Below are 12,466 nucleotides of genomic sequence, written 5' to 3' on the forward strand. Positions count from 1 at the left end.
CATGCTCTCTCTCACTGTCTCTCTCTCAAGTAAATAAATAAAATCTTTAAAAAAAATAAAATAAAATAAAATAAAATAAAAAAAAGATTTCCTTATTTGAGAAAGACAGAGCGGGTGCACGGCAGGGGCGGGGGACAGAGGGAAGAATCTCACGCCGACCCCAAGCTGCCACAGAGCCACATGTGGGGCTCCAACTCATGACCTTGACATCACGACCTGAGCCAAAACCAAGATCTGAATGCTTAACCGACTGCACCACCCAAGTGCCCCAAAACCTGGAAAACCTTTTTTAAGATTTTACTTATTCATTTGAGAGAGAAGGAGCATGAGTAGGGGTTAAGGGAGAGGGAGAAGCAGGCCCCCCACTGAGCCTGGGAGACCAACACGGGACTCGATCCCAGGACCCTGAGATCATGACCTGAGCCAAAGGCAGACGCTTCACCATCTGAGACACCCCGGCGCCCCTGGAAAACTTGTAATATGGATTTTATATCAGTTAAAGATGTTATATGGATGTTGAATTTCCTGGATTTGATCACTGATCCTGGATATGCAAGACAACATCCCTATTCTGGGGACAGACACACTGAAACATTCAGGATAAAGGGTCACGAACTCTGCACCCTGTGCCCACACCCGGGAGCAAATATTAACAGTAACAATATTTGAAAAAAATTATCTATTTGAGAGCGAGCAGGGGTGAGGGAAGGGGGGGAAGGGGAGGGAAGCATCTCGAGCAGATGGCCCGCTGAGCAGAGACCAGGGCGGGGTCCACCCCACAACCCTGACATCATGACCCGAGCGACATCAAGAGTCGGACACTTAACCGACAGAGCCCCCAGGAGCCCCAGCAATAACAGCTTTTGAAAAGGGAAATGAGACTGACATGCGCACATCCTGAGGCACACAAGGCTTTGCTTGCTTAGACCAGACGGCGGGGGACCCAGTGACCTGAGCCAGGGAGGGCAGGCACAAGGTGAGGAGACAGCGTGGTTGGATGACAGAGCTGGCTCAGGAGACTGTGCCTGGGGCCAGGAAGAGCTGGGGAGGGGCGTGCCCACGCCCAGGGGAGCAGCCTGGAGAGCTGGGGAGAAGAGAGAATCTCCTGAAGAGCGGGACGTGGGCGGTGGTGGAGGTGAGAGGGACAAGAGTCCAGAAGCACTCCAGGTGTTTGGTCTGAACCCCTGGGTGGACCGTGAGGCCATTTACCTTAAGTCGGGGGGACCGCAGGGGAAGCCAGCCGGCGGTGGGGCTGCAGATGGAGCACTGCGGCGTGGACCGGCGAAGTCGGAGCTGCCAGTGCAGCGTCCACGTTTGCCACTGCACGGACCCCCGAGCACTGAGCACAGAGCAGGGACTACCGAAGCCCGGAGCCCCAAGAGGGCTGCGGCAGGGGGGGCGGGGGCGTCTCCCCGGGCCTGGTCCTGCCCTCCGCGCACCGACCTGTCGCTGGCGGAGCCCTGGCTCCGGACGCCCCCAGCTCTGCCGTCCCTGGAACGGACGCGCCAGGCTCTGAAGCCCCCAGCCCCACGGACGCGCCAGGCTCTGAAGCCCCCAGCCCCACCACCGGCGGCAGCGCTGGAGCCGCCCTCCCTCACCCCCGGAAGGGAACAGGGCTGCATCCCCGTGGAAACCTGGCCTGTCGCCATGGCGACCACGGCCTCGCCTCAGCCTGGGGCGGCAGGTATGCTGGCCCGGGGCTCCCGCGTCCCCCGCTCCGCGGCTCTGGGAACCCCCCTCCGCCTCCACCTGTCCCTCCTCCAAAACGATCTCACCTGGCCGTCCCAAAGGCGCAGAAAGGGGGTGTGGACGTGCGCCTCTGCCCCCACCCACCTTCGACCGCCCCCAAATCCGGCCCTCGTGGGGCGCGCGAGGGACCCCCCGCCCCAGAGCCCTTTGTGCCGGGAACTGCGACCACCAGCCACCAGCGCAGACTCGGGGGGAGGGGAGGGGACCGCGGGGGTTGGGCCTCTCGGGGTCGTGGCCACTCCCAAAGCCGCCTCCGCGTCCCGCCGCCCCAGCCCCCGCGGCTCCGCCTCCTGGAAGCCCGCGGAGGCCACAGCGGCCGCGCCCCGCACTCGCGACAGCCTCGCGCGCCACGCGCACTCACGCTCTGGTCGTCGTCCTCGCTGCGCACGTGGTCCGCGATGAAGCGCACGCCGTCCACCGCCGCGCGGAGGCCGCAGCCGCCCGCCCCCGGCCCGCCGCGCGCGGGCCCGGAATACGACTCCCCGGGGGCTTCCCGGAAGAGGAGGGCGCCCGCCTCGCGCTCGCGCTGGCGCCGCCGCAGACGCAGGCGCTGGCGGGCGCAGCGGTGGCGCGGCTGCTGCATGAAGAGCAGCGCGGGCAGCTTCTCCAGGAAGACGACCTTGACCCAGGGCGCCATGGTGTGCGTGCTGGGCGAGCGGTGGTGCACGTTGAGCACGCACACGCTGGTGACGATGGAGAAGGTGACGAGCACCATGGTGAACATGAGGTACTTGCCGACGAGCGGCACGTCCAGGGAGGTGGGCGGCACGATCTTGGAGATGAGCAGCAGGAAGACGGTGAGCGCCAGCAGCACGGAGATGCACAGCGTCATCTTCTCGCCGCAGTCGGACGGCAGGTAGAAGACCAGGACGGCCAGCGAGGTGATGAGCACGCACGGGATGATGAGGTTGATGGTGTAGAAGAGCGGCTTGCGGCGGATGACGAAGTCGTACGTGATGTCCACGTACGTGGAGTCGTCCGGGTTCTCGTTGCGCCGGCCGGGCAGCGCCACGATGTCCCACTCGCCGCTGGGGGTGAAGTCGTCCAGGCTGGCCACGTCACTCTTGAGCACCAGGTCGATCTCCGTGCGGTCGTAGGTCCACGAGCGGAACTTCATGGTGCAGTTCTGCTGGTCGAACGGGAAGTGCTTCACCTCGATCTTGCAGGCGCTCTTGTAGATGGCGGGCGGCAGCCAGAAGATGCTGCCGTCGTAGGAGACCACGGCGTTGGAATAGAAGGACACCTCGTACATGCCGTCAGCACTGGCGAGGGACGAGCAGGGTCAGCGCTGGTGACGCTGTTCCTGCGCCCCACCCGTCCACCCAGCGCTGAGCGGGAGGAGAGGAGAGCCAGGTCTGAGGGTAAGCGTCCAGGAGCATGGAGAGGTGGGGCAGGAATTGCGCAAGAGGGGGAACTGGGTGAGTTAGTGGTCAGGAGGTCCCCGAGGCCTTTTGGAAGCAGAGGAGGGTGGGTGATGGGCACACCTGCTGCTTGTCATGCACTGTGCAAGCTGGTTGCTCCCCGAGGCTGGCGGAGAAGTTGGGAGAGCCAGGGAGAGCCAGAGTAAGGAGCCCCAAGCAATGAGGGGGACAGGTGCAGCCGGAGCAGGAAAGGCACCCTCTAGTGGTAGGGGATCTTGAAGGAGATGGGATTTTTGCAGGAAAGGCGATGGAACCCAAAGGAGACACTGGGGCCTCCAAGTTTTGATCCTGAACAATCCTCCAGGAAAGCCTATTCCTGAATCAACAGGGCCCTGGGGCTGTCAATCCTTGTCTATATCCCACTGCTGCTCCCAACAGTGGGACTCGGATTTGGAGGGGAGGGGACTGGCCATGGCCCAAATCACCCTGGAGTCCTTTGGGTTCTCCACATTACACCTCACTAATCTGGGTCTGTCTCCTGCATAGTGATTGTGTCTGTGCCAGCAACAAGCCCCTCCTGCCCCACTGCATGAGCTCATTTACTTTCCCTAAGACCCCATCCCTCCCAGAGCACTCCTGTGGTCTCCTCCGGCCTTCCCACCGCTCCAAGGCCACCTACTTGTTGTACAGAACTACATCTGGGAGCCAGATGTGTTTGGACGGGAGCCGAACTTTCTTCATGTTGTCAAACTCCTCGGGCTTCCAGGTGAGCCGATAGTCCTCCCACTCCTGGGAATGGGAGAGAGGGAACCTTACAAAGCTGAGGCTCAGGGTCAAGGATGGGGGGGGGGTGGTTCTGGCTGGAGGAGGCTTTGAACATCCATCCCCTCCCCACAGTGACTTCTCTGCCCAGCAGATGTGGCTGGCAAGATACTTTCTCATTTAATTTGCACATCTAAACCAAGGTATTAGAATCTACATTTTACCAATAAGAAAACGAATCTCGTAGAGATTAACATGGTCCGAGTCACAGCCGGTGAGTGGAAGCACCACGCTTCCGGGCCAGTTGTTTGGCTCTCCAGAGTCTGTACCTTTCTGCCTTTTTTGAGGAGATTGAAAGACGGGAAAGCACATGCAAAAAACCCAAGGAGGGAAGAGCAGACCAGGGGTGCAGACTGGGGCAGGACGAGCACTAACCTGGGTCAGCCAGACATTTGTGGTCATGATCTGCTCCCGCTCGTGCTACAGGAAGAAGAGAAGCTGTTGAGAAGGCCGCCCGGCCTGCAGGCCCGCCCCAGCCACTCACCCACGATCCTTCCCATACCTCCCTGAACCGGGGGGCTCCAGAGAGGTAATTCTGGCTTTTCTGACCTCAGCAGCTGGGCAGAGTTTGGGACCTGCACTCACCACACTAATGAGCTGGGCCAGAGACACCATGAGCTGCACAGTCACTAGCTCAGAGCCATTGACGGCCGGGCGGATGAGCTTGTTGTACCGGGAGGGGTCCAGGAGGTGTTCCACCAGGCGCTCCTCTGTATCTGTACCCCAGACTCCTGGGCAGGGGGGCGGGAGGCAGGATGAAGGAAGTAGGCAAGGAAGACCCACCTAGCATCCCATTCTCCTTAGGCAAGTGGGGCAACCAGGCCAAAACAGGAGCTTCCCACCACTCCATCCCTAAAGATACAGCAAAATGCTTCAGTTATCCCATGAGGGCCCCGCAGAGAGAAATTCTTCTCTGAGATCATCAGCCAGGGAGACCAGACAGCCTCACACAGATGTGTCCAGACTAAAAGTCCACTCTATAAGGATTAGTGGAGACCCACTCTTCCTGCAAGCTCTCAGGCTGTGGTTTCAAAAGACTTGAGATTTCTTTTCCTTTTTTTTTTTTTTTTTTTTTTTTTTAAGATTTTGACAGAGACATAGCAAGAGAGGGAACACAAGCACTGGGAGTGGGAGAGGGAGAAGCAGGCTCCCCACCAAGCAGGGAGCCTGATGCGGGGCTTGATCCCAGGACCCTGGGATCATAACCCTAGCTGAAGGCAGACACTTAAACAACTGAGCACCCAGGTGGCCCCTAGACTTGAGATTTCTTGTTTTCGTGGCTTCTCCTAAAAAGTCCCTGTAGTTCAAGGAGGGTTTGGGATGGTGGGGAAGGTGCCCCACCTCAGCTAGGTCCATCTCTGTACACAAGTAACGTTATGCACTTCCACTTGTGATATGGGCTGTGACCCCACTCCACACCCACCTTCACAGGCACTGGATTGGAGTGGATGGCTGGGCTGCCTGTGCTGTGGATCTGAACATGTATCCAGCCCCAAATTCCACACATGGGGAGCCCACCTCCTGTGAGATGGCGTGCGGGTGTGGGAAGCTCGTTTAGCTGCACAAGCCCGTTGTACCCGCCCCTGCACAGACTCTCTCTCCTACGGCTCTGCACAGATGTACCCCCAGCCCTCAGAGCTCCTTCCTGGTGGTCCTCAGCCTGGCAGAGCACCTTCCCTTCCAAGCCTTCCCTCCCACCCTACAAGAGAGCTGAGAAGCCACTTTTCTCCCCTTCCTGTCTTGCCCCTGTGGAGTGGCCAGAATCGGGAGGCTACAATGTAGGACACAGGAAATGATGCCGAGGGAGGGTGCCCATCCAGGTAGAGTTCTGGAGATCATGTTTCACGGAAGTCAGATGGCATCCGGTCGCAGAGTGAGCCCTCCTGCCACCCCAGAAAGCCTGCGGAGACCCCCTCTCCCGTCCCTCCCCAAGCCCACGCCCTCCCACCGCCATTGCCCGGATCGCGCTTGCTTCCTTGCATCGCCTACTCCTTCCGGGATGTCCTCATCCCTGCGCGGTCGCCCTGGCGTCCCCCTGCAGGCTCGTCCACCTCTGGGGGTCCCCCTTGCGGCCTGGAGCGGGGTCCTTACCCGCGCGCAGCCCGAGGAGGCCGAAGCCCAGCAGCAGCGCCGCGGGGCCGGAGCGCGGGGCCATGCCGCGGGCGGGGCGCTGTCCGCGGTGCTGAAGCCGCGCCCGCGCCGCCGGAGGGTCCTGCGCTCGCGGGGTGCGGCGCGGCGGGGCGGGGCGGCGGCGGGCGGCGGGAGGGGGCCGGCTTCTCGCTCGCCCCGGCCGGAGCCGGCGGACGCGTTCCCGGCTGCCCTTCCAGGGAACACAACGCGGACGGGGAGAGGGAGGAGACTCCGCCCCGGAGGCGGAAGCGCTGAAGCCCAGGAAAAAAGGGGGTCCCTGGGTGGGACGTTCGTTGCTCAGCGGGTCACCGGACGGGGGCGTCCTGGAGCCCCGAAGTTGGGGCAGGACCTGAAGGACTGAGAAGGGCGGGAAGAAGCCGAGCCAGTAAGACAAATAGGTCACGACCCGCTCAGCGCAGGGGGGCCGAGGGCCCGAGTGTGGGGCGGGCGTCGGGAGCAGTTTCTGGGGCTCCCGCTTCCTTGGAAGGCTAGGACGCCGCTGGAGAAGGCCTTTTAGGCTTTTCCGGAAAGAGAGAGGGGCTGTGGGTTTGCTGTTTCTCAAAAGCAAACAGCTCTGGAGTCCGGAAACGGAATCCGTCACCTGTCCCCTTCTCGGGACCTGTCCCCACCTCCACGGACTCCCCCGAAGGCCAACCTTCCTTCCTGGGGGGGGGGGGTGCTGAAGAGAGGGCAGCCTTCGACGCTGGAAGGGTAAGTGGCTCTGCCCCCTCCCTTCCACTCCAGTCTCTGGCTTCTGTGCAACGAAGGGAGCAGAGGACCATTTCTCAGAGGCCCCAGAACGAAGCTAACCCAGAGGAGAGCTCACATGAGCCAGAGGGTTCACGACTCAATGACATCTTTGACCATGAAAGCCAATTAAGTCCTCCCTTCTCTCTTGGGTGGATTTTTGTCACTTATAGCCAAGACTCTTGACTCAAGCAGCCTTATCACTCCGCCCATCCACGCTCCAGCTTCCACTGAGGCCTGCCAGACCACAGACACTACCTGCCCCATCCCTGCCCCACCCCTGCCCCATCCCCCACAGTCCGGGGAGTTTTAACATGCTGTTCCCTCGACTCTCTTGTCACCTGTTTCCCCTCAACTAGTCAACTTTGAACATTTGACAGAAATGTCATTTCCTCAAGGAAGCTGTATCTGTCCAAGGACTAAGACAAGTGCTCTGCTGTTTGCAAACAGTGTCCAATGGCTGAAGGAACCACGCTAAAGCAGTGGTTGCCTCTGTGGCCAGGTCCTGAACCAGAACGGCGCCAGGCTTGTCATGAAGGCTCCACAAAGAAGGAAAGGGGCTAGTGTAGGCCTGATGTCTTCTACTCTGTATGGAAAAATTCCTTTTAAAGTTCGGCTAAACCTTCTTCAATACCCAGTATCATCACACTCATTTGGACATGAATTATACTGTGGTTTAATTTAAGATTTAAGGAAATCAGGATATTTATTTTTCTTTAAAGTAAAATGTTACCGAGGTCATGGTTTCCAAGAAAAAGCCCCTCCACCAGCCCACTGCCTTGACACAACAAATGACTACTTTCTCTCTACCAAGTATTAGCTGCTGTGTCCATAACGGCCCGTGTCCTTTATAACCCTTTCTTCTTATCAGCTAATACTTGATGCTTTAATCAGCTGTTGCCTTTTACTCTCAGGCTTACACATTGGCTTTACACTGCATGGTCTTTTATAAATTTTTGATTTTGAGTTTATTTTCGTTACAAATATGCTCTGTGTTTATTGTAAAAAAAAATTAAATACGTAAGTAATCCAAAATAAATAAATAAATCCAAGAAACTATTTAAAAAAAAATTAAAACTCAACTAAAAGAAACATTTAACACGTCCTCAGTTCCTGATATTGAAGGGTGAAAACAAGACAAGTACCAGAAAAGAAGTGGGTGGCCAGCGGCCCGTGATGCACGTGGCAGTGGGCACAGACCTGCACCACAGGCTCCAGGACCAATGCCTATGTGTAACAATCTCCTGAGAATTAAATCTTGGAAGCGAGGAAAGGCATGGAGAATAAAGCCTTAAAGAAAAGAGAAGAGGGAGCCTGGGTGGCTCAGTTGGTTGGACGACTGCCTTCAGCTCAGGTCATGATCCTGGAGTCCCGGGATCGAGTCCCGCATCGGGCTCCCGGTTCCGCAGGGAGTCTGCTTCTCTCTCTGACCTTCTCCTCGCTCATGCTCTCTCTCTCACTGTCTCTCTCTCTCTCTCAAATAAGTAAATAAAACATTTAGGGGAGGGAAGAAAAGAGAAGAAATGTGTGCAAGCATTCCATTAAGACCCAGCTTCAACAGCCCGGATCGATGTTGGCTGAGTATCTGCTGCTTTTCAAGGATGTACACGTGTTGAGGATACAGTGATCAAAGCACCTGGGCGATAAAGAGGGCACAGTTTGTCGGCAAAGGCTCACTGCTCAGTGTGATGGGGATGTGGACAAGGTGCTACAAGGGGGGGAGAGTCGGAGCGCCCAAGCTTCTGCGGAAAATGCAGCCGAAACCGAGATTTCCGAGAGGAGGAAGTCGGCAAGACAAGGTGGCTTAAAGGTCTTTCAAAGTCCTCAGCAAGAGGGCCAGGGAGCTGTGCACGAAGATGTACTTAGAACTCGGATTTTTCTCTTGGTGGATGCGGGGTGACTGAGGAAGGCTGTGAGTGTCCTCTTAAGAAAATCTCTCCAAAGTAGCTTATTTCTGGGCTGACGGACCAGCACCGAGGGTCCTGTGCTTGCTTGAAGCCCTGCGCTGCTTCCCTTGGTCTCTGTCTTCTCAGATTCCCCAGCTTTTGCTCCCAGTTTTTCATTTTATTTTTAAGTAAAATGTGAAATGCTTCATGAATTCGCAGGTGAGCCTTGCACAGGGGCCATGCGCATCTTCTGTGTATCGATCCAAATTCAGTCTATGTGCTGAGAAGCGAGCTCCCCTTCAAGCTTAATTCCGGCTCGGCAGAGGTCCTCTGAGTACAACCACTGGTGCCCAGGAGAGTGGGACCTCTCTCCCTCATGTCTCCCACACACAGTCCTCCCACCCCCACCAGAAAGAAAGGCAGTCAGGGAGAGAGAACAGGGCCAAAACCATGCAGGGTGATGGACAGATCTAGAAGGGTCAGCCCTGAGGCAAAAAGGCGAGCAGTTCTGTGGGTGCACTCTCATTGTCTCTGATGGTAAGGAACTTTTTCTCTTGGGAGACACTATAATTAATGCTGCTTTCCTTTATTTACTTTTTTTTTTTTTAAGATTTTATTCCTTTATTTGCCAGAGAAAGAGCACAAGCAGGGGGAGCAGGAGGCAGGGGGAGCAGCAGGCTCCCTGCTCAGCAAGAAGCCCAACATGGGGTTCGATCCCAGGACCTCAGGGTCATGACCTGAGCCTAAGGCAGATGCTTTACTGACTGAAACAACCAGGCATCTCAAATTACTTTAAATTTAAAAACTACTTAACTGTTAAAAACTATTACCAGAGTAATACATACTCATGAAAACCACCTGGAAAACACAAATTAGCAAAACAAAGTAAAAAAGATTCATGGTCCTACCTCCTAGAGGAAAAGACTGTTAACACACTTACCATATAAATATCTAATTTATACATTAAAAAGATATTTTTATTAAAAAATAAAATGATTTGCTTATTAAGCACAAAACAACATCTACAGAGGATAGATATATATCTATATAGCAGATGCCTACGTAGACAGGTGGGTCTCGTGTATCTCCAAACTTGTGTGCACTCAGATATGGCACACAAAACACACATAAATTACAAGTGTACGACTGAATTTTCACAACATGAACACACCCGGCCTCTGCTGAGCGCCGGACAGTCCTGCCTACGCCCAGCCCTCCCCTTGCCTGCCCCTCCCCCGAGCCCTTCTTCCTCGTCTCCTGCTTTGGGGCCCCGCAAACCCATCGAGCCCCGCATCGGTTCTTTCAAACTGTCCTCTGTCTCCACCGAAGTAACTTCTTCACCTTCCTTTCTGGGAGTTACCCCTGACGGGTATCGCCCTTCAAGGCCCTGACCGCTGTGAGCCCGAGACCTGTGTTCGTCAGCTATTACAGTTGACCACATCTATCTGCCCTTCGCCCATGACCCTGCGCTCCTGAGGGCGGGACCCAGCGAGTACCAGCGGTGGTGGCAGGAGCCTGTCCTATGTGCCAGGAGTCACCGGCTCCCCAGGGCCTCTCCGGCTCCCGTGAGCAAGTGCAGGGAGAGGGCCGCTCCCTGCCGCCCGGACAGGGCATCTGCTCACTCTGAGAACACAAGCCCGTTTGCAGAAAACAGAAATCTCGACAATTCGTCCTCCATAGAGCAGCCAGAATGACTCTTCCCAACCCCCCGTGTCCTGCCCTCTCCTTGCCCTGGACTCCAGGGACGCTGACCGGCGCTTCCCCAAAACTGCCGGTCTTCACCACGAGCGCCGCTCTCAGCGCTGCTCTCCTGTTTCCTCACCCGATGCCCCCCCCCCCCCCCCCCCACCCCCCCCCCCCCCCCCCGCCACACCCCTGCTGCAGGAGCAGAAGCCCAACCACACAGGCCGCGCGTAACCTGCCGGGGCCGCTCTTCCTCGGTCCTCAAGGAACGCCCACGTCCGTGGACCGGCTTCCAGTGTCCGCCAGGCCGGAGGCGCTGCCCGCCTCAGCGGCGTCGCTCCTTCTGGCCCTTCCTTCCCCCACCTCGGTGGGCAGGGAGAGGTGAGGACGGGCCGGCTCTCCCCGACCTCCCAATCCGCGCTCAGCCTGGGGAGTCTGCGGGCCTCCGGGACCACCTGTGCCCCCACCCAAGTGCACGGCCTTGTTTCCCTCACTCCTGCTTCCCTGGCGCCCGAGAGTCCACTCAGGGCCTGTACCCATCACCTCCGTCCACGTCTAACGCCTCTGCCCCCACGTTTCAGCAGAACCCGGACAGCACTAGGCCCAGGGCTCTCCAGCCTGAGAGCCACGACGTCCAGCACCGCGGCGGGGAAGACGGCGCTCCCCGCTCCCTGATGACTTTGAGTTTCCTCCTTGGGGAACCCGGAGTCTGGGCAACACGGTGCGAGTGTCTCGTTGGGCTGTTTTTTCCTATTAAAACCCTTTATATGATACGGAATTCAGGGGCACCTGGGTGGCTCAGTGGGTTAAAGCCTCTGCCTTCAGCTCAGGTCATGATCTCAGGATCCTGGGATCGAGTCCCGCATCGGGTTCCCTGCTCAGTGGGGAGCCTGCTTCCTCCTCTCTCTCTCTCTGCCTCTCTGCCTACTTGTGATCTCTGTCAAATAAATAAATAAACAGTCTTAAAAAATATATATATATGCAATTCAGCGGTGACCGGGTGCCTCAGCCGCTTACGGCTCTGACTCTTGGTTTCGGTTCAGGTCATGACCTCACTGCTGGATCCAGTTCTGCGCTGGGCTGAGCGTGGAGCTTGTTTAAAGGATTTTCTCTTGTCTCCCTCTGCCCCTCTCCCCTTGTCCACTCTCTCTAAAAATGAAAAAAAAATTTTTTTTTAACCATAAACAAATAAATATGGAATTCAGGATTTTCCAAATGGCTGCATCTGTGCAGCTTTCTTGGTTAAGGCCTGGCGTCCAACTAGGTGAGACCCTCCTGAGAAAGCATCAGAGGGAGCCTGCCGGAGGCCGAGCTGGGCAGAGGGTCACGGACCGGAGACAGGCCCGGCACGCCGCTTACCGGCCGCGCCCCTGGGCAGCCACTCCTTCCCCAGCTGTAAATCGGGGTCCCGGCGCCTACCTAGCCAGGCTGTTGGGGGACCGGAAAGGCCCTGGCCCGGGAAGAGCTCGGAAGTGGGATTCTTACCACAGCCTTTCACGCTACCGACCTGCACCCCCTGCACCCCCGGACTCAAAGGGGACATGGAGCCCCCCTGGGCGCTCCCCCACGGAGACAAGCGGCCCGGATGGGCAGGACGCGTCTCCAGACGCCCCGAGCTCCACGTGCCCGCCGCCGCCGCCGACCGGGGGACGAGGAGCCCGGGCCGGGGGTCCGCAGCCCGCCCCCGGCAGAGCGCAGCTCCTCTCAGCGCGGGGGGCAGGGGGTGGCCACCCGGCCGGCCGGCGCGCTGCGTGGCGGGCAGAGCTCTCCGGGCCCCGCCGCAGGCCAAGCCGGGGCCCCGGGGCGCAGGAGGCCGGCCGGGCCTCGTGACAGCGCCCCCAGCGAGGGCCAGGGCCACTGCGAGGGGCCGCGGCCGCCGCCCAGGCCCCGCTGCGGTCGCTCAGGCCGGCGGAAGCGCCCCGGCCCCGAGGGAAGCCCACGCGGCCCCCAGGCTCGTCCCCGCCCGCGGGGCTCACGCGGCGGAGGGTCAGCGGCCGAGCACGCCGCGGTCGGCACGGACCGGACCCCGCCCCGGCGTCTCCGCTCAGCCGCCCGCAGTCGCTCGGGGCGGGCGCAGCGCGCACCGCC

At 58.3% G+C, this 12,466-nt stretch overlaps 1 protein-coding gene and 1 non-coding gene across 2 annotated transcripts in view; both read right to left on the reverse strand.

Moving 5' to 3' along the window:
• The window catches only part of CHRNB2 (cholinergic receptor nicotinic beta 2 subunit), a 13,500-nt gene extending 7,369 nt beyond the window's left edge, over positions 1-6,131 (reverse strand). The window contains exons 1-5 of the mRNA XM_059413847.1: positions 6,024-6,131; positions 4,518-4,663; positions 4,308-4,352; positions 3,790-3,899; positions 2,111-3,011 (exon numbers count right to left, since the gene is read on the reverse strand). Coding sequence (XP_059269830.1) covers positions 2,111-3,011; positions 3,790-3,899; positions 4,308-4,352; positions 4,518-4,663; positions 6,024-6,087 — 1,266 coding nt within the window. The 5' untranslated portion in view covers positions 6,088-6,131. The remainder of the gene's footprint in view (positions 1-2,110; positions 3,012-3,789; positions 3,900-4,307; positions 4,353-4,517; positions 4,664-6,023) is intronic.
• A 2,753-nt stretch (positions 6,132-8,884) lies between these two features.
• Positions 8,885-8,990, reverse strand: LOC132026382 (U6 spliceosomal RNA). Its single transcript, XR_009406895.1, has one exon. It is a non-coding gene; the product is annotated as a U6 spliceosomal RNA (small nuclear RNA).
• Between the last annotated feature and the right edge of the window lie 3,476 nt (positions 8,991-12,466).

The sequence above is a fragment of the Mustela nigripes genome, chromosome 10 (assembly GCF_022355385.1).
Source record: "Mustela nigripes isolate SB6536 chromosome 10, MUSNIG.SB6536, whole genome shotgun sequence".
Lineage (NCBI taxonomy): Eukaryota > Metazoa > Chordata > Mammalia > Carnivora > Mustelidae > Mustela > Mustela nigripes.